At 41.6% G+C, this 25294-nt stretch overlaps 1 protein-coding gene across 5 annotated transcripts in view; it reads right to left on the reverse strand.

Moving 5' to 3' along the window:
* TRERF1 (transcriptional regulating factor 1) overlaps nt 1-25294 on the reverse strand; it is a 98456-nt gene that overhangs the window by 4281 nt on the left and 68881 nt on the right. For 4 of the 5 annotated variants that reach the window (XM_041477228.1, XM_041477226.1, XM_041477227.1 and 1 more), the window contains 10 exons: nt 25139-25236; nt 14200-15840; nt 13546-13592; nt 12649-12799; nt 11469-11717; nt 7680-8046; nt 7056-7116; nt 6183-6322; nt 5383-5486; nt 4116-4191 (listed from right to left, as the gene is read on the reverse strand). In XM_041477228.1, coding sequence (XP_041333162.1) covers nt 4116-4191; nt 5383-5486; nt 6183-6322; nt 7056-7116; nt 7680-8046; nt 11469-11717; nt 12649-12799; nt 13546-13592; nt 14200-15573 — 2569 coding nt within the window. In that variant the 5' untranslated portion in view covers nt 15574-15840; nt 25139-25236. The remainder of the gene's footprint in view (nt 1-4115; nt 4192-5382; nt 5487-6182; nt 6323-7055; nt 7117-7679; nt 8047-11468; nt 11718-12648; nt 12800-13545; nt 13593-14199; nt 15841-25138; nt 25237-25294) is intronic. The other variant, XM_041477229.1, reaches the window with a different exon arrangement.

The raw sequence follows: 25294 nt of genomic DNA on the forward strand, positions 1-25294 counted from the left end.
CAGAAGTCCACATAAAATCCAGGCTTTCACAGTGGCATCACCATGTTTTCTATCCTCTTAATGCTTGACTATTTTTTTAGCTGCTGTAAAATACAGTTGATACTTCCTTAGAACTAGCATTACAATCCCAAACTTTTATTCTAATTGAATAGTACTACAACAGAGCTCATACTTTCTATGTAAGGATTGAATTGTTTATTCCCATGTATGCCACTTTACATTTGATGACACAGAAGTTCATACATCCTTTTGTAAGATCCTTTTGCAGCTCTTCACTTGCATGGTTTGGGGTAAGATATTTAAATCCTCTGTGGCAGAGGCCACAAGTCGGTAGACACTGTAGCAATGTGCAATATGCACAAAGTGTTTTTCATCATTTAATGGAAGCTATATATAAAACTTCTGAATATTGTTATTCTGTATTTGGTCCCCTGGCTTAACTGCCCATGAAAATGTGAAATCAACATTTAAATTGAACTGAATTTATGTTTTCTCAATATTAGGCAAACAGAAGGAACACAGGATTGCTCTGCTGCGTCAAAGCAATGTTCTGTTTGTTAGGAGTGGGCAGCATTACATACATTAAAGGAAGGATATGCAAGAAGTCATGAAGTGGATGCCTTTGAAATGACTTACACTATGAGAAGATTCTACTTCAGTCTGAGAATTTCTGAAACATCTAAACCTTTTATGAAAATAAATCCCTAATATTCCTGTCAATGTTACTACTCTCCATAGAAATACCTGCCTCTGCACTGATTTCAATTAACCTGGGTCTTGGCACCACACATGATATTGAACTCTACAAGTTACTTTTGTCTTAAAAAATAGCAATATTATTAACTACAAATTTTTTGTTTTTCAGCATCAGCTCCGAGGCTTACAAGCTCATAGCAAGTATCTCACCACTCCTTTATATGATGAAAACTACAAAATTAACTTTTCTGCAATCTGTTTTCTGTAGGTTCTTCCAGTACTGGATATAAGCATGTATTAGTTATTTCCACAGAGATTTACACTTAAAGCTCTATTAAGCATCAGAGAAAGGCACTGGCTTCAAGCCATGAGTTTTACTTATTCTGTTATCACCCAGAGATCTTTCTGCTGACACACTGCCTCTACATCTTTTCCCACCCTGAACCAGCATCATTCCCTTCTCACACAAGTTGTCAGTCATGAGCCCTCCCTTTGTGCAGGGGTAAATGCACTCATTCAGTCCAGGAGGCTACTCTATTATGCCAAAATATAACTTTAAAAAGCATGACAACACGGGAGAGATTTTCTTTTTTTCTAGTCATTCTGCTCTCTTGTTTCTACCCCACCCTCTGAAAAAGACAACACAATAAAAATAATAACATAGAATCACTTCCATTAACTAATTTTGTTGTACACCTATGCAATATTTGGGCCTCGCATACTTTCTCCAATAGCTGTGGTATTAGCAGAGACCCTTATAAGATTATGCGGGTTAATTGGAAGTAACCTAATTAATAGAATAAATGCTGTGTAGGAAAAGAAACAGAAGAAAAGCTGTTTTTAACTCTGGTTGCTGGGAAACCACTTTTGCTCTTGTTAGCTTGAGGGAGATATAGAGAACGTGCATAGAGAGAGATCTGCAATGCAGCAAAAAGAATTTGGAGCTTTAGAATACAGTTCAAATTTTAAAGCTGGTCTTTATGTTTAGATATTTATTCTACATTTTGTTTTACCTGCCATACTGTTTTTGCACTGACATTAAACTGACATATTTAACTGACATTAAATATCTTCTACTCATTTGAGTGCTTTGGGCCCAACTTGTGGGTTTCAAGGGGGCTACATGTACACCCAGGGAGCCCCATGGACAGGTAGCTGATATCCAACAACATATGCTGGGTCTGACCCACAACCCTGTCACAGCACATACAAGAAGCTTCCAGAGTGACTGAAGTGCCCTATGTCAGAGACCATCTCTCCTGCAGCTGTCACTGCAGAACTTCAGCCCTGAGAAAGTCCACTGTTCAAAGGAGAACAATTCAACTGTTTGCAACAGTGGCCCTCTTGTACCAGGTATGTGCTCCCTCTCTCTTCCTAAAACACCATCCTGACAGATGGCAAAGTGTTAGGACAGAGATTAGGGTGTTCTTCCAAGGAGCCCTGGGTCAGCATGTCCAGCTCTCTTGGCACACACCAGAAAATCCTCAAGTTTTACAAGTGGCTCCCTTCACAAGCCAACAAATTTCAAAGGTGAGCTATTTGCCTGTACCCTCATTCAAAGGCAATGCTAAGGATGAGTTTGGGTATCTGTTGTTTGTGGTATTCTAACGAGTTAATTCTCACGAATAAGTGGCATGCTTTGTTTCAATGTATTCCACCTTTAAATGTGGTAAGCCTGAGAGCCATGATTTCTGAGTATGGAGCAGAAAACATGAAGTTACCCTAAACTGATGCCACTTGAAGTCACATTAAAGCTATTCATGGACTAGATTGTGAAAAATTCTCATATGCCTTGAGTGGCTGATTATCAATCAGAAATAAACTGCACAGAAAGAGCTAATAAACTAATCAGAAAGAGCTGCTGCACAGCGCTAGAGCAATGCTGTCAACATAAGTTGCAATCACATGTTGCATGCAAAAGCGTTAGAAAGTAGTGCTTTGTCTTGTTATTTTATGGCACTTAGATCCAGACTGCTGAGATTTTCATGCTGTGATAAGCACAATCAAACTTTCTTTTCTGCTTAAGAAACAGGGATTCAAAGGTGTCCACAGGTCTCAGTGCTAGTTACCAAGGATTAGCTTCATCTCATGTGAAAGATCAAACAAAACAGTCTCTTGGCTCCTCCCTGAATCACAATGAATTCTTTTTGAAACTACTGTGAAGTTGCTTTAGTAAAGACTGCTCTTCCTCTGCCACACAGGCAGAAATTTCTTATCTGCTCTGCGAATTAGATTGTTTACTGATGAAGAGGCTGTGGGATATCTCATCTTCCTGCTCTTATGCCCTTGAACTGTCCCACACAGATTTGGTGTCATCTCTTCAGGCAAGAGACCCTGATCAAAGTTCCTGGCTGATGGCTGATGTCCTCCTTCCCCAACCGCTTCCATGTCCACCCTTTGGACTGCAACGGAGCTGCTATCACAGACACCAAGCACTTCCCTCAGACAAAACTGAAAACCTGACGTTCACGTTTATTCACTGTCATTATCAGCTGCTATCAAACATGTTTCTGTTCTTGTTCTCAGGCCAAGGGGTTAAGGAGTTGCTTTACAAAGACTTCTTTTTACTTGCAAGTCTTTCCAGTGGGCTGCTACAGCCAGGAAGTAGACTGCTTCTATACTTCCCTTGCACAGTGACTGTAACTGAACTGAGTACATGACCTTGGACACTGTGACTGACTGACGACCAGAAGACTCTTGGCTTGTTTTCTATTGAGCCTGAACTGGAGATGAAGTTCTAAATGTCTTATGTTAAACCCTATTCTGTGTCTCAGCAGTTGTTAGCCACTACAAAGCATTAAACAATAGCATGGGGGCTGCAGAGGTGAGACATTTGCCATCTCTGCTCAGGTGACACAACTGAAGTCCAAAGGCTTAACACCACATTTGTATTTCACACCAGTCCAGACTAGATCCCTACACAGAGGCTCCATAAGCAGCACTAAGATCCTAGTGAGAGTTACAGCACTGCCTCTTTGGAAGAATGTTCATGATTATAATATTTATTGTGCACCATCACCTCAGAAGAAGCAAGCAGGATGGTGGATTGCTTATGTACCAGAAAATTAAGACACTAGTGATACTAAATTATAAATTACAAATAGCAGCAGCTTTAAAAGGAGATTAAATTGTTAAATTTCAGTTTAAAAGAGAAAAATAATCAGCCGAGGCGGTTTTAAATCTGTAGAATCCTACACAGAAACATGGATGCAAAGCCTCTGTACATTGTCAGTCGTGTATAAAACTGCTAAACTTGCAGCAAATGGCTCTGGGAGTACCCTTGGCAGTGTCCACATCATCTCTATTAAATGCTGCCATCCCTGCAGCAGACAGCAGAGAATGCAACGTGATCCCATGCTCCATCCTGGGATGCCAGGCTTGGACTGTGGAACAGATAGAAAGATCACAAGGAAACCTACCGGCATAGTGGTAATTTGACAAAGGATGACACTTCAACCTCACTGGCTTTCTCAACAGCAGCTTTTCAAGAGCAACCTAAATGAAAAAGCAGGGAAAAACAGAATTAGAGAAAGCAATCAGCTGTGGCATAAAACTGCATTTGGAAGACTATTTGGTATGAGGATATGAATTAATTTTCTCTCTTTTCTGTCATATAAAATCACATCAAATTACTCCAAGGCCCATTAACACTGTACCTCAAAGAAGAGCACCTAATGTGCACCTGTCCTGCCTTAATGAGCACAAATGTGACTATTACTTAGCAACTTCCAGCTCTTTCCCTCCTTTCTGCTTGCCACAAACAAATACATTTATAGTGTTTGACTTGACAGTGTTAATTAATACTAATATTTAATGGTTGGTTTGACAGCATTAATATTTATAGCATAAAATATTTTAGAATATCTGTGTAAGTCAACATCTGTCAAGAATGACTGCAAATATAGCTAATCGTCCTTCAGATCAAGAAAACAGAGGACTTATGGATCCCTAAAATTTTTTTCCCTGAAAATGCATACTCTCTGTAAAGCAAATTCCACATCCTGACATATTCAGACCTCTCAGATACAGCTAACAGAGCCTAAGGAAACTGGGACACAAGCTAAAACCCACTGTATTAGCCAATCCAGTGAGACTCATTCCAGCTCCATGTTCTGTTGCATTTGGTTTTATATTGGCTTTCCAGGAAGTGGTGCAAGGGGCCTTGCCTTTTCCTAACACTGGGTAAAATGGATGTTTTGCCTTAGTTAATAACATTCCCATCACTAAACTAATGCAAATATTTGAAATGCATTATTTATATAAGAACTGTGTTCAATTACCTCACAGTTCTGAACAAATAAGTAGATGTGATTGCTGCTCCAAAAAAAGGGTTTTTTTATAAGGGCTAGAAGAGGACTAAGCTCTCTGTGACCAAATATAAAGCCTGTGAAATATCAGGGCTGGAGCAAGCACTGGGAGACATTCAAAGCCCCAAGGCTATAAACTAAGTAATCTTATCTATATGAAATATACAGTAAGCCTTCAGAGAGGCACTGCTTTGAAATTTAAATTTATTAGAGAATAAAGGGAAAAGTCATTCCCCAAAAATGTTACAGGATGTTTAAAGCATCATTTCACATCAATCAGAAATCTTTTTTATATAACCATATCTAAATCCATTTAATAAAGCATGCTAATTTATCTGCAGAAGAGGATCATATCTCCCCTTTCAGCTTTTTATCTTACCATAATATCTCCTTTTGCTTCAAAGAGAGAGTGCAAAGCGTATTCTGAGTTAGTTCCTCCACCAGGTAACACACTGGAACAGCTCATATTTAAAAGGTCTTCCACTGTCAGAAACAAGTCAACATTTTACTGCTAATACAGTAGCCTGTCAGTCAAACATCTGGAGCCAAGGATTCTGTAATGCCCTCAAAGACTACATAGTTCAGGGCAGCAGATTCTTTCACATTTTTCTCCTCAACATCTCATCTACTTGTTTTAGGATCACTGAGGAGAGGATGTAATGGAGCCCGTCCTTGGGATAGGACAGGCTACTCCATAGCCAGAGATCTGCCTGTGCAGCATGACTTGCACACACCAGTGACATTGCTGTGCCAAGAAGGCTCCAGCCAGGTTGGAGAAACAGAATGAACTATGTTAGAAGCAGGAAAAAATTCTGCTCAGGACTGGTAAAACCCACCAAGCCTGCCAAATTTCCTCTCAGCTATGGTCACAAGACAGGCCCAGGATGCATCAGCTGCCTCTCAGCTGCCTTTACCAGGCAGTTCAGTAGCCAACTTCCCGGCAATGAACTTTTCCCCCTTGGCTGCCAGAAAACCGTTCATTCAGACTTCCCTTTAAATGCCACCATATAATGCTGTTGCTCTGAACCTATACCATGTAGTTCCAGTCTCTTGCTCTGCACTCTCAGCAATTAATATTCTCTTGAACGTTTTGTTCAGTACAGACACGAGAAATCAATGCGTATTTCTTCAACAGGCACAGACTGACGTAGGAACTTCTAAAATGGCAAGTCATTATACCTCTTTGTTGGAAGACTTTGTTCTCCAGTTCTGGCCATGGTTTCCAAACCAAAGTAGCCTTGTGCACATCTTTCTCCATTAGCAATCTGTCCTGCAGCTCAGGAATGTCAGCCTGGAACCTGGACCCAATATTGATTCGCCTATAAAGAAGAACAAATAAATAAGTATTCAACTACACAATGTGTGGAAAATACAGAAGTCAGATTAGCGTTCACTTTATTTCCAACAAAACTTTTATTGCACTGAAGTGGCAGGAAATTGTGTCAGATTGCTTTATGCAATGCTTTATTCCCAGTGGGATAAGTATTTTGAATACTAGAGAGAACTGATCTCTTGGGGAAAAACAAAAATTTCAATATGCAGTTTAAGCCATACTGAGACATCATACCTTAGGGACAACCCAAGCTAATTTATATGCATGACTAGCGAAGAGGCTAGACATCAGAAACAGCAAATTTCTGTTCCACAGAGAATGGTACTCTTCAGCAGAGAGCAAAAAGAGCCATTACTGCTGAGGGACAACTCTGTTTGCACTTTGCCATGGGGAACCTACCAGCTAACACCACCATGCCAAAGCTTCACTCTTATAATACATAAACATATATATCTACAAAAGCAAGAGTACTGTATTGACACGTTTTCCTCACAGCACTCTTCCCAGCCATCACTAACTTTGAGCCACAACACTTAAATTTGCCACAGTCACTTTGCTCCAAATGTCCTTAGCCACCATCCACAGAAACATTAAATGCATCCTGCCCAACATGACTTCAGGCAGTTGAATACTTCCTGCCTGGTTCCAAACACTTCAGGCCACGGGCTCTAGGTTGCAGCTAATCTATAAAAGCAGTGACAAAAAATAGTTTTTCTTACGGTTCAACAGTCTGTTCTCCAGGCCCAGGCGTCACCGGAATGACACTTCCATCAATACTATCTGAAACAGAGATCGGAATTTGAGTATCACTATTTTGCTGCTGGTGACCCTCCCAGGTTGCACTGCCACCTCCCTACTAACACCAGAATTACTCCAGTCTATGATGCAAAAACGACCCTTTATCAATATTTAGAAACAGTCTAAATTTTTACAGGTAATAGAAATGTCTGAACTTGCAGAGGTTTCTACTGCCCTGATTCTGAGTGATTACACACCTTTTCTTGTGAAGTACTGAACAACAAATACTTAACATGAAACCCATGTCTCAAACTAGATCTTTTTCTTCCACTTCAGAAGGCCCAGATGTAATGAGAGGCAAGGTGGTCCTTTCTTGAGGCAGACCACAAGGAATGTTCACAGCCTTACTGGCAGATTAGGCTCCTCTATTCCCTTTATACCTTAACTTTGCAAAACCCTAGGCAAAACTGCCACTAAAATGGACTTTTCCTGTGAAGTAGCAGAACTGGCCATGCATGTGAGCACACACAAAACCCATCAATGTGGTGACACAAGAAGAGAGTGGTCTCTGCTTTGCACTGCTGTGCTGTAAACGCAATACTTACTAGACCGACAGAGGAGCACACGTGGAGTGGGTGTCAGTGGAGTAAGTGGCAGCTGAGCATGTGATGTGGTGTGAGAAGTGAGAACACTGCTGAAGAGACCAGACCCTTGCCGGACGGGACTGAGCATCGGCGGCGGAGTGTAGGGGGGCAGCTCGTGTGTCCGGTCCAGCAGGTGATCCCCCAGAACACGGGGAGAGCGAAGCTGGCTCTGGTACAGAGTGGCACCTGAGTGGGACATGCTGAGGTTGAAGGAAGGAGGAGGTATGAAGAGAGGTTCAGGTCTGTGCCGATACTTCTTCTTGTCCTGCAATGGTTTGAAGCTTTCTTCCGATTTTACAGCACTTGGATGAGGTTTTTTGCTAGTTTCCTAAACAAAAACACAGAGAAACTTATCATTCAGCACGCTTAAATGTGGTTTGCACACAATCCTCTACAGCTTTGGGCAATGGCCACAGAAAAGCTGTTACCACCAGGCAGTTATTCAGGTACCACTATAATAACCCTGGGCAGTACAGTACCTGGCATTACACAGAAGCCTCAAGACAGTGAGGAAAACCAGGACAAATTACCCTTCACCTACAGCAGCAAGCCCTCTGGGTCAAGGCAGGGCTGACCCACAGAGGCAGACATGGAGAGGCTGCTGTCAACTTATGAAAATGCAGAGAACTCCTCTCCCAGACCACGAGTCTCCCACACCCTTCTTCATTGCTACCAGACACTCTGAGCACTTCCATTTGCACTGAACATGCACACAGGCTGGTGGGAGATACTTCACTACCAGAAACTTTATATGAGAGGTTTTCTAATGCATTTATTTAGTGAGACCAGGAAGAACACATGAGCTCAGTGAAATTACTGCAGTACTCAGCAGCAGGAAAGGAAGAAAAATGTAATAAATTCAAATTCTTTGCCGCTTATCACTGCATTCCCATCAGCTTGATTACAGTCCAGCTGCAAGAAATCTTGAACTTAACTCTCTCCTTGTTCCTTGGAGAAAAAAGGGTAGTAGATGACCACTTGGGAAATTCACATACTGTTAATATGCCCAGACTTCTAGAATTTGAATGTTAAAAATAATTTAATAACAAATCCCTAGAGTATACAGAAGCAGAAGACACAGAATTTATGCAAACCTGGAATCTGGATTTCCTGGGGGAGTGGGGATAAGGTATGAAGAAACGATCTCAGGTTGTGCTTTAAGAACACACAGAAGTTGGTAGATGAACACAGTATTATTAAATGTACTGCTTTTAGGTAGTTAAGCTGTAGGTCATCTTTAGAATAAATTTGGGAAGCAGTAGAAACTTCTGACAGTGTTACTCCAGAATGTCTGCATCATCTGGTAAATTATAATACTGTGTAAAGCAAATTACTACAATGTATGTTTAGACAACATACATCTTTATACCATGGGTGGTTCTTGAGAATCACATTCACCCAATAAAAATCATGTTAAATGAGCATTAGCACTGTCACCCTTTATCCCTTATGTTAATAAGTTCCAGCTTGAGGAAATGTTTTTGATTACAGAGGTCCTGTCCTCTTTGTTAGATCATGGCTGCATCCTCTCCAACAGCTGTTGACATTTTTTTCTCTGTAAAAAAAAATTAATTTTGGAAGCGTTTTGCTTCTGCAGGGAAGAAAATGCAGCTTTGCAGAGGATTTTTTTGATAATGGGCATTCGGAACAGTGAAAGTTACCTGTAATGACAGATAAAGTCTATCAAGATGGTGAACATTTAGTGTTCATAAAGGAGAAAGGGGGAAAAACCCTAAACTCAAGGGAAAAAATCCAAACAACCCAAAACCTAAAAAAGAGACCCGGAAGGCCAGATCCATGTCTTTGATTAAGGGCTTATTTTGTTCTGCTCTCCAAGTGTGAAAGAGCTGGTACTCCTTTCTCACAAGTGTAAAGCAAACCAATGCAACATCTTAGAAATCCTAAACATCTCCATCTCCTACACTGCTTCACCCAGAGCCAACACTGCTGTCAGAGAAGGTCACATTGAGCAGTAAAGGAGACAGTGGTCTCCATGGGCTCTCAGTGCACTACCACCCCTGAAGAACCACGCTACTTTTCTGAAGTTCTAGTAACTGATCCCCATTATCCAAGACAGAATGCATACTTTTGGGCCCTGCTGCTGCACCTTGACAGATCCACTCTGGACAGATCCTGATGGATGTCACTTGACTGCTAGCCTCAGCTCACCATCCTGTAGCCTTGCAGAATGTTTAGTTCCTTTTCACTGTTTCATTTCACTGACTCCTTGAGTTTTGTGGGAGCTTTTCTGGACAGCTCAAAGCACAGTATAAATAAATGCAACACAGCTTCAGTTCTTTGGTATTAAAAAAAAAATTCCTCTCCAATGGCACAATCTCTTTACAGAAGAGGAAGAAACGGTGGATCTTTTGATCTTTTAATGTTTCCAATGCTACTGCTTATATAAAGGATAGGGTCCAGAGAGGGAACTGTGTGAGTTTGGTTTGCTTGGGCAGTAACAAAGGCCACAAGCATAATTTTGAGGGAATGAATGTGCATTTTGCCAAACACTGGCAGATTTAATCACAGTCACTTTATATATGTTGCAGAAATACACAAGTCCAAGCCACCTACTACACTGGTGTCTCTAGAGAAGATCTCCCACTCAGAACTTGAGGATTCAAAAAAGACTGTCCCTATTCTTTAGCAGAACTAGAAATAGAAATGAAGAATTCTACTGCTGAGTTACTAAATATTGCAAAATGACAGCTTTCACAATAAAGTGGAAGTTTATACGTTAAACCTCTGTCTTAAAGGAAGAGAGGAAAGATTTTGTATATACATATATATATATATATATATTATATCTATTTAAAATTAGTGGGTATGTCTGAATGAAGAGTCAGGAGTGAATATTGTAAGGAGTCACCCATGCTGGTATAATGCTGATTTCTCATTTGTCCATCAGCCTCAAATGGAGAAGGAAAATCAAAAATATCACAAGGATATTTCTCTGCATTGTACAGATAATACCATACAGTACTAATACTCCCCAGTAATCCCTTATCATGGCGTCGTCTGCCAAAATGGATTTGAAGGAACGAGCAGAATCCATTTCTACACCGGAACACGAAGTAAATATTGCTTGCTCCAGGACTCCTTCAGGAAAATAATAATGAGCATTCTCACATCTCATTCAAGCACTCATCAATTCCTCATGCTGCCTGACCATTTCAGTTTTATAAGCGAAATGTAAGCACTAAGCAGAGCTATTTTCCCTGTACCAGAAATCCCAGTGATTAACCCTTAGAGCTGATGCACACAGGGAGAAAGGGGAAAAATTACTTCACTGCAGAACTCCGAGTTTCATATTGCTTAGAGCACACACTCTTAGCACTGCACTCTCTGTGGCTGAAATGAGAAGCACATATATCTGACTTCAGAAAACAGGAAGAAATAAAACTGCCGATTTTAAGCAATAACGTAACAATGAAGCGGCCTGAAAAGGAAAAAACAAAACCAGTAAAAAGATAGTAAATCCCTTTGTTCTAGTGGGGTGAAAGAATATCACATTCCAATTTCAAATTATTTGTTTTTAACTATCTTGATTCCTCAAGCAAAGGAAAATTAATATTTTCAGATGATTGAAGAAGAAATGTTCTCTGTTGCTACAGGACTTTTTTATTTATTGGGAACCATAAAGATTCCAGAAAATATTCTAAAATACAGATGTTTTAGAAAGTAGCAACACTACAAGCAAAGGGATTTAACAAGCACAGGACAGTTAGTGGCAAGAAACACAGCACTCACAGAGGATGAGCAGGGGTTGGCCACTTTTGGACTGCACGGTGGAGAGTAAGTCATCTTCACGAGAACGGGCATCTCGTCATCTGACACAGAGTTGGCAGGCTTGTCTGTGACTGTGGCAGTGCTGGCAGAGGGCTGCGTGCTGGGCTCAGGTGACAGAAGCTTTACAGGGACAGACACTGGCATGACGATGGGCGCGAGGCCATCCACCTCTTTAGACAGCGGCTGCTGTGGTGGTTTCTCTCCTTCATCCTGCACAGACAATTAAAGGCTTTCAGCCCAGTGAGGGAGCGCTGCTTCTGGACCGATGCACCACACAACGTGTGCACCGTGGCTGAAAAGAAGTGGCCAGGGTTACAAAACACACAACAGTGTTCCTTCTGGGGGCTTCCTTTGCCTCAAATGAAGTCAGCGGCTTACTTGTGACTCCTACGTAGGATTCATTCTTGGTGACAAAGAATCACCTGAAGCATCTTTGCAATGTGACTTGCAGGAGGGGAGACAAACATGTCTCTTTTTATCGCTACAGACACAGAATTCTCCATCACCCAGCTAAAAACAAAAGCACAAACTCTGGAACTCTGGTAGCTTTTTGCCCTCCTATGGTATTGCCTATTAGGACAGAATTTCTAAAATACCAGGATAAAGACTAACTGTCAGGGCAAGTTATTTTTATGCAGAACAACTCAAACACATTTTTGGTTTGGTATTTGTTGATACCTATTACAACTAAAACACTTTGGAAGAAAGCTGTCAAAGATTCAACAATTCTGCTCCTCCAGTTAAAGCCTGGGAAGGCTTCCAATAAATATTCCTTAGTCATCCAAGTAGTTCAAATGAAAATAAGGAAGACTTGATGTTCCTGGTATTTCTAATATAATAAACAAACATGAGGAGGAAAAAAATTAGACATTCCTGACATGACTTGGTAGGGTGTTCTGTAACGTGCAGAGAAACAGAGAAGGACAAACACTGATCTGTCCTCCACCACTGCCTCTGTCTTCAAAACAAGACTTCTGGCCTACAAACTAACAGAATTATGTGCATTTCTACTTCCATGGGGTATGACATAACAAAACAGTGCTGAGAAGAACAAGTTTTGACAGCAAAGCAAAGCATGGCAAAGCAAGCAAACATCAACACAAAAGGACTGTGCCAAATACTGAAGTCAAATGGCTGCTACCTGTTTGAAGTTAGGAGATGCTCTTACTCCTCCGTGTGACCTCATGTGACCATTTAGAGCAGGCAAACTCTTAAATTCCTTCAAGCATATTGAACACATTAGCTTGTTCTTCGCATCAGCTCTCTCAGGAAGTGTTTCTCTGTTCTGGCCACTATTTTTATTTTCATTTTTTAAAAGCATGGAACAGAAGAAAAAACATTAGTCTGGCATGTTCCCTTTGTTGCAGAGGGAGCTTTTTTAATCAAGGAAGTTAATAAAATTTTACAGCTAGATGGTAATGAAGTCACAAGTAAGTATGTGGTGACTGCTGTGGAATACATGGCCAATCACCTAGATCAGCTGCTCCCAAGATGGGGAAAAGGGAAGTTTTGAGCAGGACATGCTCATCAATAGAAAAAATCTGAGACCCATGAGTTCTACCATGACAGACCTGCATTTCCCAACTTGTGACAGCAATTAACAAGTACTTGGACACAATGCCTCTAATTTATGGTAGGCAACCACTCCGACGGACACCTTGGCCCTTCAGAGGTGCAACCTTAAGAAACAAACAGGAGATCTCTGCTGCCAAAGGCACAAATCCAGACCATACAGCATCCCTTTTCTTATAAATGCAACACTGGAGCTCCCTTGCTTTTGGTTCTTCTTTGGCTTCCTTCTTTTTTTTCTTTTTGTTTTTTTTTAATCTAAAGAATTTATTTGAGTCTATTGCTATGGGGGGGAGGTGCTGGAAATCATACAAACTTAAAATCAGAAAGCATAAAGCTAAAGGTGTTTCTGGAAGAGAAACAATTATTACACATACAGACTGTATGCTTTTCCCTCTAAATACAGATCTCATCAAATTGCCATTTCTCATCTTTTCTTAGAAAGACAAAAAGAATCCTTTAAAAATACCTTTGTTCTGGGGACAGTGGCTGCAGTCTGCCATCTGACAGTTGTATCTGATATCAAAACAGGAGAATGGAAAAGAGGGAAAAAAAGTTGATAAAATAATTCTTCAGGAAATATTGCGTAAATTAAGGTACTCACAGCATTAAGTCTGCATTTTACATACTATTTTACTACTATTAAAAAGCCTCTGAGTTGAGAGCCAGACATCAAATCTGCCCCTGTGAGCACTGCTAGTTCAAGTTTGCTTCACTCACCTGCTGTTTGAAGCCTCTGCTTTGACCCAGAAGCACTACTTTTGGAAACAGAGTTGACTGACTGCTCCTGAACAACAGCCTGCAGCATTGAAAAATTAGCAGGCAGGCTTTGTTGTAACTGGGTCCCTCCTTCCCAGAAACCGAAGCAGAACTTCCCAAAACCTCTCACAAGGAAAGCAGCAGCCTCGCAGCAACAGTTCTGTGCTGCAGCTAGCCTGGCCCAGAGCCAACCCTGAGCTGCAGACCAAAGTCTGGTCATGAAGTTTCCCAATAGTTTCCCATCCCAGAGATGCCCACAGCTCACATCCTAACCTTCTGTCTCTGCCGAAACTGCTCAGTTTCCACATTTTGCTACTCTTCTGCAAACAAATTTGGCTGGGCGTGGATCTAAAATACCACCTACCTGAGGCCACGTGGTGCTGGGAGAGTCTTGCTGAGAGCTTTTGTTGTTCAGATGAACTCCCGAGGGTGGCAAAAGAGTTCGATGAGGGACAGCATTACCTACAGAATTAATCTCCTGCCGTGCGGGATCCTCAGCGGTATCTGGCGGAGTGAGGCCAATGTGGGAGTTCAGGGATGGCACTCTGCTCTCACTCAGGTACTGCTTCTGCTGATCTTGCTGCTGCTGCTGCAGTAAACTCTGGGGGTACAAGTGCCTGTACTGTTCGTGGGGATCCTGGAAGCAATACTGAGGCACTGCTCCCAACTGGATAAGCTGCACAGGATGACTGGGATCCTGAGAGTACTGGTGTGGCTCATGCATAGTCTTTGGATCAGGTTCCCTGTGATACGGAGGGAGCGGCAATTGCATCTGCTGCTGCTGCTGCTGTAACTGCTGCATGACAGGCTGTGTTTGGTAATACTGAGCGATCTGCACTGGACACTGCCGCTGCTGCCGAGCCGGAGGCTGCTGCTGGATCTCCTGGAGCGAGAGCCGCTGGTGTCCCTGCTGGGGCTGAGCGTAGTACTGAGGCTGCTGCAAGTGCTGCATCTGTTGCGGTAGGAGCTGCTGGGACTGCATTTGCGGAACGTGCGCCTGGCCCTGCTGGAACGCAGAATGCATCTGCATCTGTGATAAGTGCTGCTGGTAGTCGTAGTACAACTGTTGGTGCTGCATGACTTGCATTTGTTGCTTTTGCTGTGTGCTTGCAAAATTCTGGTGCGTTTGCTGTGGCACTGGTTGGTATCTCTGTATGGTGGAAGCTACGGGTTGTTGCTCAACCGCCGGCTTCTGGGACAGCAGCTGCCTGAGCGCACTGTCACCAGAATTATCCACCATCGAAGGCTCGGTGTGCAGAACCTGAGCCATGTTGTTGACTTGAATTCTCAGATTTTGGTTAGCAAATACTTGTGTAAAGGAGTCCAATTTGTGCAGGACCCCACTGGTAATTTTTTGCGATCGGTTTTCACTGGGTTGTGGGTAAGAATATTGGTATCCGTCATGGGACTCCCCCTGCCCGAGGGGGCTCCACATTGCGCTTTGATTATTCAAACTGTTCCTCGCTGGGACATGGTTTCCTGAGCCAGAATGTGTCCAACTGGTTTGTCTAGATGTATCCATCGACCCAAGACTTTTTGAACCTACAGGCAAAGCTATACTGTCCCTTGAATCTTGGGGAAATGGAGGGGAGAGGGGGGACGCCTGGGGAGCATCCATAACAGATGTCCCATAGCTATGATTTAGAGATGGAAGGGAGTTCATTTGGTGTTGTTCGTAGTACAAGTTCTCATTGTTGTTGGCAGTATGATTAGTTTTGTACAACTGCTGGTCCCCCATTTTTGGTCACTTCTGTTCCAAACTTACAGGCACACAAACTATTGAAATCTCTATGAACCCTGAGATAGCTGAGTGAGGGGAAGGGAGGGGAGGGGAGAAGAAGCTAGAATTACTTATAATTCAGCATGTCCATGTGCATCACAAGGACTAAAATTTCCTCCAGTCCGTCAGTAATTCCAATCTCAGACTCGATGTTGTTTCACATCTTCAATGAATGGACCACAGCACAAATCCTACAGAGATCAGTAAGTTTAGTGTGCCAAGCACCTGCAGAGTAAGAAAAAGACAAGGTAAGTGCTGGCTCTTTCCATAAAGTGTAATTGTTATTGCCTCAAAGGAAACTGTAAAATCTTCTCGTTTGAAATACATAATCAGATGCAAAATTGTAGCAGCTGGGCTATTGCAGAGCAGTTAGATTACTTCATCTCATCCTATTATTCTGCCTCTCCTCTAGCGCTCCGATAAAATCATTCTGCCAAACCAATAAAAGCTTATTCTTCAAAACTGTCTTTTCCCATAAAGAATATAAACATTCAAGCAGTTTTAGTCAGCCATGTACTGTGCTCTCATGACTAGTTTTAGTCAGTTGATTATCAAGGCAAGTCATAGACTCACAAAATCACAGAATGGTTGGGGTTGGAAGGGACCTCTGCAAACCCCTTCTAAAGCAGGTTCACCTGCGCATATCTCCAGAGGAGACTCCACAGCCTCTCTGTGTAGCCTGTTCCAGTGCTCTGACCCCCTCAAAGTAAGGATGGATCATATTTGGATCATATTTAGATGGAACTTCCTGTGTTTCAGTTTGTGCCCATTGCCTCTTGTTCTGTTGCTGGGCACCAGTGAAAAGAGCCTGGTTCCATCCACTTGACACTTGCCCTTAAGATATTTGTATTCATTGATAAAATCCCATTTTCTCCAGGCTAAACAGCCTCTCCTCATAAGAGATGCTCCAGTCCCCTTATCCCCTCTACAACCCTCCACTAAACTCTTTTTAGTTGTCTTTGCCTTTATTGAACTAGAGAGCCCAGAATTGGACACAGCACTTCAGATGAAGCCCCATTAGGGCAAAATAGAGGCAGGATCACCTGTCCTGACCTGCTGACAATGGTCCTCCTCATGCTCCCCTGGATACCTTTGGCCTTTTTGACCTTAAGGGCACAGCTGGCTCATGGACAGCTTGCTGTCCACCAGGACTCCCAGGTCATTCTCCACAGAGCTGCTTTCCAGCAGCTGAGCCCCCTGTGTTGGTTTAGGGGGTTATTCTTCCACAGGTGCTGCCCCTGCACCCGCCTTCATAGAATTTCATTAAGATCTCTCCACCCCACTCTCCAGCCTGTCCAGCTCTTGTTGAATATCTACCCAGGCTGCTGACAAATCAGACATTCCTCTCAGGTCTGTATCAGGAACAAACTTGCTTAGAGTATATTCCGTCCCTTCATCCAGATCACTGAGAAGTAAGTTGAACAAGGCTGGACCCAGTATTGGCCCCTAAGGAACACCACTAGCAGTACACCTGCAATCAGACTCTGCATCACTGTGCAGAACTCTGGGGTCATCCCTTCAAGCAGTTCTTAATCCACCTCACTCATCTAACCCACACTTCCTGAGCTTACCTCTGAGGATGCTGCGGGAGACAGTGCCAAAAGCCTTGCCGAAGTCAAGGTCTCCCTTCATCTATCCACACAGCCTCACATTCCATCACAGAAGGCTATCAGAGAGGTCAAGATATTCCTTCTCCTTGGACAATCCCTGCTGACTACTCCTGATAACCTTATTTTTCTCCACACCCTTAGAGCTGACATCCAGAATGAGCTGTTTCATCGCCTTTCCAGGGATGCAGGTGAGGCTGACTGACCTGGAGTATTTCTACTAAGATCAAACCAGTCAGTTGAGATCTTTTCTGACTAGTCACCTTACATCAGGAATGCTGAACTCCAACTTCTGTTCTACCTTCTTACCCCTCCTTCTTTGTGTTGCATGATTTTAACAGACAAATTTATACTGAATGCAGCCTTTTATAATTTTTAGTATATAAACTGTAACTCAACATTTTACAGATGTCTGTACTGTTTCCGAAGAATAAAAAATACATAAGCACATGATAGGATTGTTTTACTACTCCACAATATGAAGCAATCACTGTGTCTACAGTCACACATATGCACAGAGCTACAAAATGTTTAAGCATTCATAAATACATTTTAAAATAAAAGCAGATCTTGAACTTGAACAAGAACACAGAAATATTAAACCAATACCTTAACTCTGCTTCCTTCACATCTGATTTTCTGAATGCAGTGCTCTCCACCAAAGACTCCTGCACACTCATGTCCTTACCTTTCTAACCTTAGAAGAATCTTCCATCTACGTGGATAAATGTGAAATCACCGATGGAGAAAATTTTAACCACTGCTGGATACATATTGAGGAGAGTGTGTGCTAGCAATAGCAAATAAGGGTAATACATAGCTGCAGGCAGAAAAAAACCTTTTCCATTCTAGCATAGTGTATAACAGAGAACCATAGCTCCCAATGAAGAGGGTGTATAGTTTTTGTGTAAACCATCTGCAACCATTAGAATGTAACATCGTCACGTGACAAATAATAGCTGAGAATAATTGCAAGTTTATTTCCCCTTTCCAGAAATATACATTGCTTCACAGTTTCTCTGAACAAACTCCCTTCCAGATTTTTATAGATGAACAATTAAAGAAGATAGGAGTCAACAATGAATAGTCAGGCTGCCAACAGGGTTTTTCATCCATGACCCAACTTCAAAGACTTCCTATTAAAAATTATGAAGGGAAACTAAACAAACCCTCCACAAAACATTAAAAGGGCGTAAAAATAAACACTGTATGGTGTTTCACACTGAAAGGCCATCAACGTTCAGAGGAAGAGAGGGAACGTGCATCTCCTTTTATGCCTGCCAAGTTAAGGAAGCTCAGTCAAGATGCTCAGAACACATCTTCCCATAAAAACAGTACTACTGGATCTATAGATACACCTTTTGCATAGGAGCTATGTCACATTTCACCTATTAGCAGAGCTGTAATTTACACCAAGCTCCTTGAATTTGGCCCTTCTTTTTAAAGTCTGAAATGACAAGTACTAGTCAAAGGACAAGAAACAATACAAACCAGTGAGGGAGAACAAATTTCTCCAGGAAACAATTAAAAGACCACAAGAATTCCAGGAGTAAGGACAGTAACAGACTTAAGGTAGCAAACAGCCTGATTTCATTACAAAGATGTATCAAGGGGCCAACCAAGCCCCTGACCCCTTCGCTTCCCACAGACAGGAGCACCACGTTGGCAGATGCTGTGGACTGTACTAGTAGCCACAGCTAGTGCTGTAGTCACCACAAAAAGTGCTGTCCCTTGGGCATGTGCCAAATTCCACTTACTGCACCCTTTCACCTAGGAGTTACCTGTCACAGGTTGCAGGACACTGGAAAGCAATCAAGAGTTTTTATATCTGTGGCATCAGCACAGACACTTTTCTTCCCCTCTCTCAGAATGAAAAAAAATATATTGAAAACTGGTTCATTAACATTTCCTCTCCAGCAGCTCTAGCATCCTCAAGTCAGCTCTGGTTTGAGAGCTGGGACATGCTGCTGGTCAGGCAGATCACAGAGTTATCATCAGAGTCATACAGAAACATCTGTAAAAAGCTTTAAAAAAATATAACGGGATATTACATTAAAATACCAATCAAGTCACAAAAGGACTGGAAAGTTTCGTCACTATGAGAATCACATTTGAAAAAAAATTGCATTGTTTTCAAACACTCATCTCCCCTCCCCCAGAATAAAAATAAAAGAAAGATGAAAACATTCTTTTCAAAGGCATCACTCATCTGGAGAAAAAAATGAAAATGTTTAAAAAGCATTGTTATTCTACCTTCAGGTAACAGAGAAAAACCCAGATATGCAGATTGATAAAAGCATAATCAGTAATCAACCAGTCCCTTAGATACCAATTTTTTTTTAGTACTTGAACTAAAGGCTTAAACTCAAGGGCTTGATGCTGTATACACAGCATTTGCTATCAGCTTTAATAAAATCCTAACAGTATACATTTCTTGTCAGATTAAAACCAGAGCCTATCATGACATCATTAAGGCTCAGGGGCAGCAAAGTTAGTCTCTGGCCAACTGAGAAACCATTAGCAGTATACTGAATGATTTCCATTTAAGAGAAAGGAAATAAAGGGTGCTTTTTCTCCTTTGTGTTTAGCACTGGTGCCTAAACACCAAACACTGCCATTTACCACAACAGCTCTGACTACTAAATGGTTAAACTGAACAACTAAACTGGTAGGAGTTAAAAGCAACAATGGTTTTGCAGTTCTGTGTTTCTTCTCTTCCTAACAGTCATTTATGCTACTTAACCTATTACACTTCTGACACTACAGATACATCCCAATTACGCAATTGTTACAAAGAAACATGAAAACAAATGCCAACAGACAGAAACATTTCTGTAGGCTGCCTAGAAAAAGAAATACCCTACTTAAGTTTATGGATGAAATCTGGACTCATGCTAATGGTAGCTCAATTGATTTCAACAGAGACAAGGGTTTGCTCCAATTCTTTTCTCATCATTTTGACAAAGGTCCCCTGCAACTTCTACAGCTCCATCCTCCCGACTGAAAGCCTGGGGCCCACCAAACTGGCTGGAATGCCTTTACACACTCCAGCTGTCTCCCTTTTCAAACACAACTGGAAGGCAATACAAATAGGCTCTCCTGGAAGCATGCCATAACTTAATTCTGGTAAACTTGGAGTGGGAAGGAAATACCCGTCTTCAATAAAGGTGATCCAATTTTTCTCCCTTGTAAAGTCTATCACTACAGAGCCAGAAGCAGCTGCGGGGTTCCCAGCACAGGAAGGACATGGACCTGTTGGAGTGGCTCCAGAGGAAGCGACCAAGATGATTAGAGGGATGGAGCACTTCTCCTGTGAAGAAATGCTGAGAGAACTGGAATTGTTCAGCCTGGAGAAGAGAAGGCCTTGTGGTGATCTAATTGGGGCTTTCCAGTACCTTAAGGGAGCCTATGAGCGTGATGGTGAGGGACTTTTTATGAGAGCAGGTAGTGACAGGACAAGAGGGAATGGCTTCAAAGTGAAAGAGAGTAGTTTTAGATTATATACCAGGAAGAAATTCTTTACTGTGAGGGTGATGAGGCACTGGAACAGATTGTCCAGAGAAGCTGTGGATGTCTCACCCCTGGAAGTGTGTAAGGTCAGGATGGAAGGCATTCTGAGCAGCCTGGTCTAGTGGAACTGCTAACAGCAGGGAGGTTGAAATTAGATGCCTTTAAGATCCCTTCCAATCCAGACCATTCTATAAACTTAGAGAAGACAACAGACAGTGAAATACTAAGAAGATGGTAGTTATATAAAATGAACACTTCTGGCTCCATCACACACCACAGAAGCCAAAACCCACAGAATTTTTCAACTTGAGTAAAATTACAGATCAAATGACAGGCGCACAATTGAACTGCCTGAATTCACATGAATTTCAGAACGAGACATCCACTACAAATAAGTCGATGCATAAAAGTTGGGCTGGGTGTGTGCTGTAAAACCAGGGCTGAATGTCAGCCAGAGCCAGTTTCAGAACTGAGTTAATGGAGAGGGATGACAAAAGACTGTATGAGAGCAAATGCTGAAGGAAGCAGACTCTCTAAAAGGCTGTAAAGTTATTACAGCTCTAATCTAACCCATCTCAGTAGGCTGCATGGCTGTGTATCAAAAGGGAATTGGATCCTACAGTTTGTCCAACTTATTTCAAGTTTTTCAGCTGTCCCTTTAAGCTAAAAATCTACATGCTTTTATAGATTAATTACTAGCTAGCCTGAAAAAAAGAAGACTGGATAAGACAGCAAAAAAGTCCACACTCCTCCATGTTCAACCAGCTTTTGCAGGACAGAGTATCTGTAGCTACTCACAAGCGACAGCATCAGCAGATATTCATTTGCGGGGCACCATCCCTCCTCATGTCCCTCCCTCCCCCTGGGATGGTAAAACGTCTGTTAAAGCAAAGTTAACCACCACCCTTAGCAGCCTAAATTGTAACACTTAAGGCCTGCTTAGCAATGTGTCATTGCTTTGTGTTCTTGTGTTTTAACCGCACATTACCACCCCTCAGTCACACAGGCTGACAGGGCTCTCTTGAGTGACTCTCTTTCTGCCACTGGAATATAAGCTTCACTCTTAACTTCAGGTAATATGAAAGACAAAATCAAATTCTCCTCTCTCTTCTTTCATTTAAATTTTTTCCCCTACTGAGCTTCCACAGAAACAAACCAGTGTTTCTCTTATTCATTTTTTAGCCTTTTTTTATGGGAATGTTTTTATTGACCTGTTTTGTTACTCAGAACTGTCAGATCTCCTGCCAAGCTATTCCTAAACCAAGACAGCCATCATTCACATCATCTTGCTCTCTGATTTCCTTTAGGATAGACACAGGAATAAACAGCAGTTCCTTCCCTGACAGCCTGCATTCTGCTCACACCAGTGGTACCAGCAGCCCAGCCACGGGCTGACCATAACCCAGCCTTAAAGCTGGGCACAGACAGGCACAGTTTTCAGCTGGCCACTACACCACTGTGACCCCACTCAGAGGAGCAGCTTTGAAAAGTAAGGGAGTGCTGTCCAAGAACAGACCCACCTGCACTGCACACACACAGCTCTCAGGTGTGAAGCTGGCACTGTCCCTAGGTCTTTCAGACCAGAGTAATGCTGGAAGGCTGAGAAGCACAGAATTAGGAGAGTAAGAATGGCATATTTCAGAGACCCCTGTGCTCTTGTGCCCTGTTCAGATACCAGGTTTGCCCTCATAACTTTTTTATGCAACCAGAGTTCAAGCCCCTGCTCCTTTTTTTATTTTTTTTCTCTTCCCTTGGCAAAGAATATAAGCCTGTGAAAAAATCAGCACAGTACTCAAAGAGAATGAATAATTTCCAATGCCAGGCAAGATGGTTGGGTGAGCCAGCAGAGAGGAAAAGGGAAAGAGGGGTGAGATGATAACTCAAAAACCTACTTTTTTTTTTTTTTAAGTATCTATAGATATCCTGAAGACATCTGATATAGCAATAAAGAGAGGCAGAGACTGAAAACAAGGGTCAGAAGGTTTCAGGCTCATGGCTGTTTTGGTTAGAATAAACATTGAAGTAGCAATATGGATTTCAAGGACCAAAAATTTTCTACAGCTACCTCAAGGACAAATGTTTTTAGGGATGAAAACCTTTTCATCAAAATCCTGGATACAATTGCTCCTATGGTTTCTGCTGCAATTCAGTTTTGGCTGGTTTTGAATGAGATCACAAACCCACGCCTGTATCTGCACTCAAACCCAGAGGTTGACGTTCTTAGGCAAAACCAACAACAAAGAACCCGCTTCAGTATATGAGAAAGTATGCAAATAGAGAAATTACAAAAGGGAAGAGGATTGAAAGGAAGCAAAATATTTAGGACTGACTTTCATAGCAAGCATAGTAAGAAAGCTATATACCCTTAAAATGGAAAAGGAAAAATGGATAAGTTGCTTTTTAATATTAATGCTGGTAGTTCTTCAACAGTTGCACAAATCCTTCAAAAATTATCATTCTCTTTGCAGCTAAGCTTCTGCAGTGCAGTTGGAAAGGCTGTTGAGTCTCATGTGGCTGCTCATTTAAGCTGTTCCCATTTCCACTCTTAAGAGAGACTAGAATGTCCTAATTCAGTTTAATAAAAAACACATTGGACTTGGGGGAGGGGAGAACAACGATGGCAATGGGAGAGAACCGAGTAATTTCTGTACTTCAATGAAGTTTTTAAAAAAGCAGCAAAGGAAAACCAAGAAAAAAAGCCCCAAAAAACCAAACACCAAACCCAACAGGAAAAACAAGAGTTGATCATCTCAGGAAAGTCTCTAGAAAAGGAGAAGAAAAGAGGAAGACAAACAGACGCATCTTCCTCTTGTTTTGATCTATGTAAAAAAAGCATTCTAAAGCATTAGTAATTTAATGAAAATATTTTTTCCCCAAACTAGCAGAATTATTGTGGTTATTCAAAAAGAGAAGGCTGATTTCTAAATAAAGCCATTAAATTAATTGTTTAAGGAAGATAAAATTTCATGAGTCCCAAAGAAACAAAGAAGGTTGCTTCAACAAATCTGATTATCTTTGCTGTCACTGAATTGTTTCAAGGTACTGTGAAGGGTTTGGAGAACTGCAACAGAAGCAGCTATCACATTACTTCATAAAAATGGCAAATATAAAATGATGTGATCTCCTCACAATACTGATTAGAAATAAAAACAAAATACAAGCCTTGACTTAAGGCCAGAAAGGCACTTGAATTGCATACTCCATGACTGAAAAGTATACCAAAGACAGAACTAACTAAAGGTGCTACTGTGATAAACACAGTATTTTATTTTTTTAATATTTTCTGATACTTTACTGCATATTAGATCAAGTGAAACTTGATTTGAAGTCTCTTCAGCCAACCTGGGTTTACTGACTGCTAGGTTGAGACAAATTCCCTTCTGCCAAGTCCTACATCAAGGGCAATACTCTCAAACACTTCCTGGAAAATAAACATGTCCTATCATCAAAATTGTCTTTGGGTTCATATTTTAGTTTACTTCTATTACTGAACTGAGCCATTTGTTATTCCCCAGCAAGATCCTGGTTTTGCAAACATGAAATGAACTTAGGACAGAGAGGTCAGTCCTCATTCAGTTACTGTATGTGGCTACATTACAACCTCTGGTCACTGCTGTTGATTTGGGGGAGAGGGGGAAATTTTCAAACATTAATCCATCAGCTATTGCTGTGACCACAGCCATGATAAGCCTCCAAGTTTAGTTTAAGGTGAGCACCCTTGTAATGCACTTAAGCAGTTTCTTCCTGACCTCTGTAGTGTTTACCCTCTGCAGAGTGCAATGCGATTGCCTTTTTCAGTAGCTGGAAATGCTTCGAAACAGTCAAAGAACATATGCAAGGATTTGCAAAAACAGGCCAAGGAGGAAACATCCTGAGAGAGATAAACAATCAAAAAAATCAAGCACAAGTAGTAATATATGGAAAATAGCATATGGCTAAGCTTTCAGTGGGGAGGGAACAGCTCTTTTGAGCCCGGTGTCTCCCCCAGAGGAGAGAGTTTTGAGAAATGCAGCTGCAGGACCCTCTGAGAAGTCCATCCCTCTAAAATAGGCCATGTTGGTGCCTAGCAATGGAGCCAAGTCAAATCCAATGGCTAAAAAAACCTGACTGCCATGGTTGCTGCTTCTTTTTTTCTTAAGTTAATGTCCTTTTGCTTGTATGAGACAATATAGCCAAAGTAGTCCTTTAAGATAGGTGTGTATATCTCCTGTGTCATACATATTGTGGAACACCAAACAATATTCTACCAGATACACAGCCAACACACAACTAACCAGATTTGAGAAGTTCATCAATAAACTCACAGGGACTCAGAAGCCCGAATTTTGAAAAACCATCAAAAAGCATTGAACATTATTAAACAAGACAGCCTTTGAAAAACTGGACATAGGATGCTCTGACATTACCTGATTTTTGAGGATTTGTGAGATTCTCGTATCTTCCTGTGCTGTCTTTGCCGTAACATTTCATGCTGCTTTCATTCTGTGATCTCAAAGTGACGTATCTAAACAAAACAAAAGAATGGAAATTAGATTTTTCCCATATGTGACTATCTCCCAGCA

The sequence above is a fragment of the Pyrgilauda ruficollis genome, unplaced genomic scaffold (assembly GCF_017590135.1).
Source record: "Pyrgilauda ruficollis isolate IOZ18807 unplaced genomic scaffold, ASM1759013v1 scaffold4, whole genome shotgun sequence".
Taxonomy (NCBI): Eukaryota; Metazoa; Chordata; class Aves; order Passeriformes; family Passeridae; genus Pyrgilauda; species Pyrgilauda ruficollis.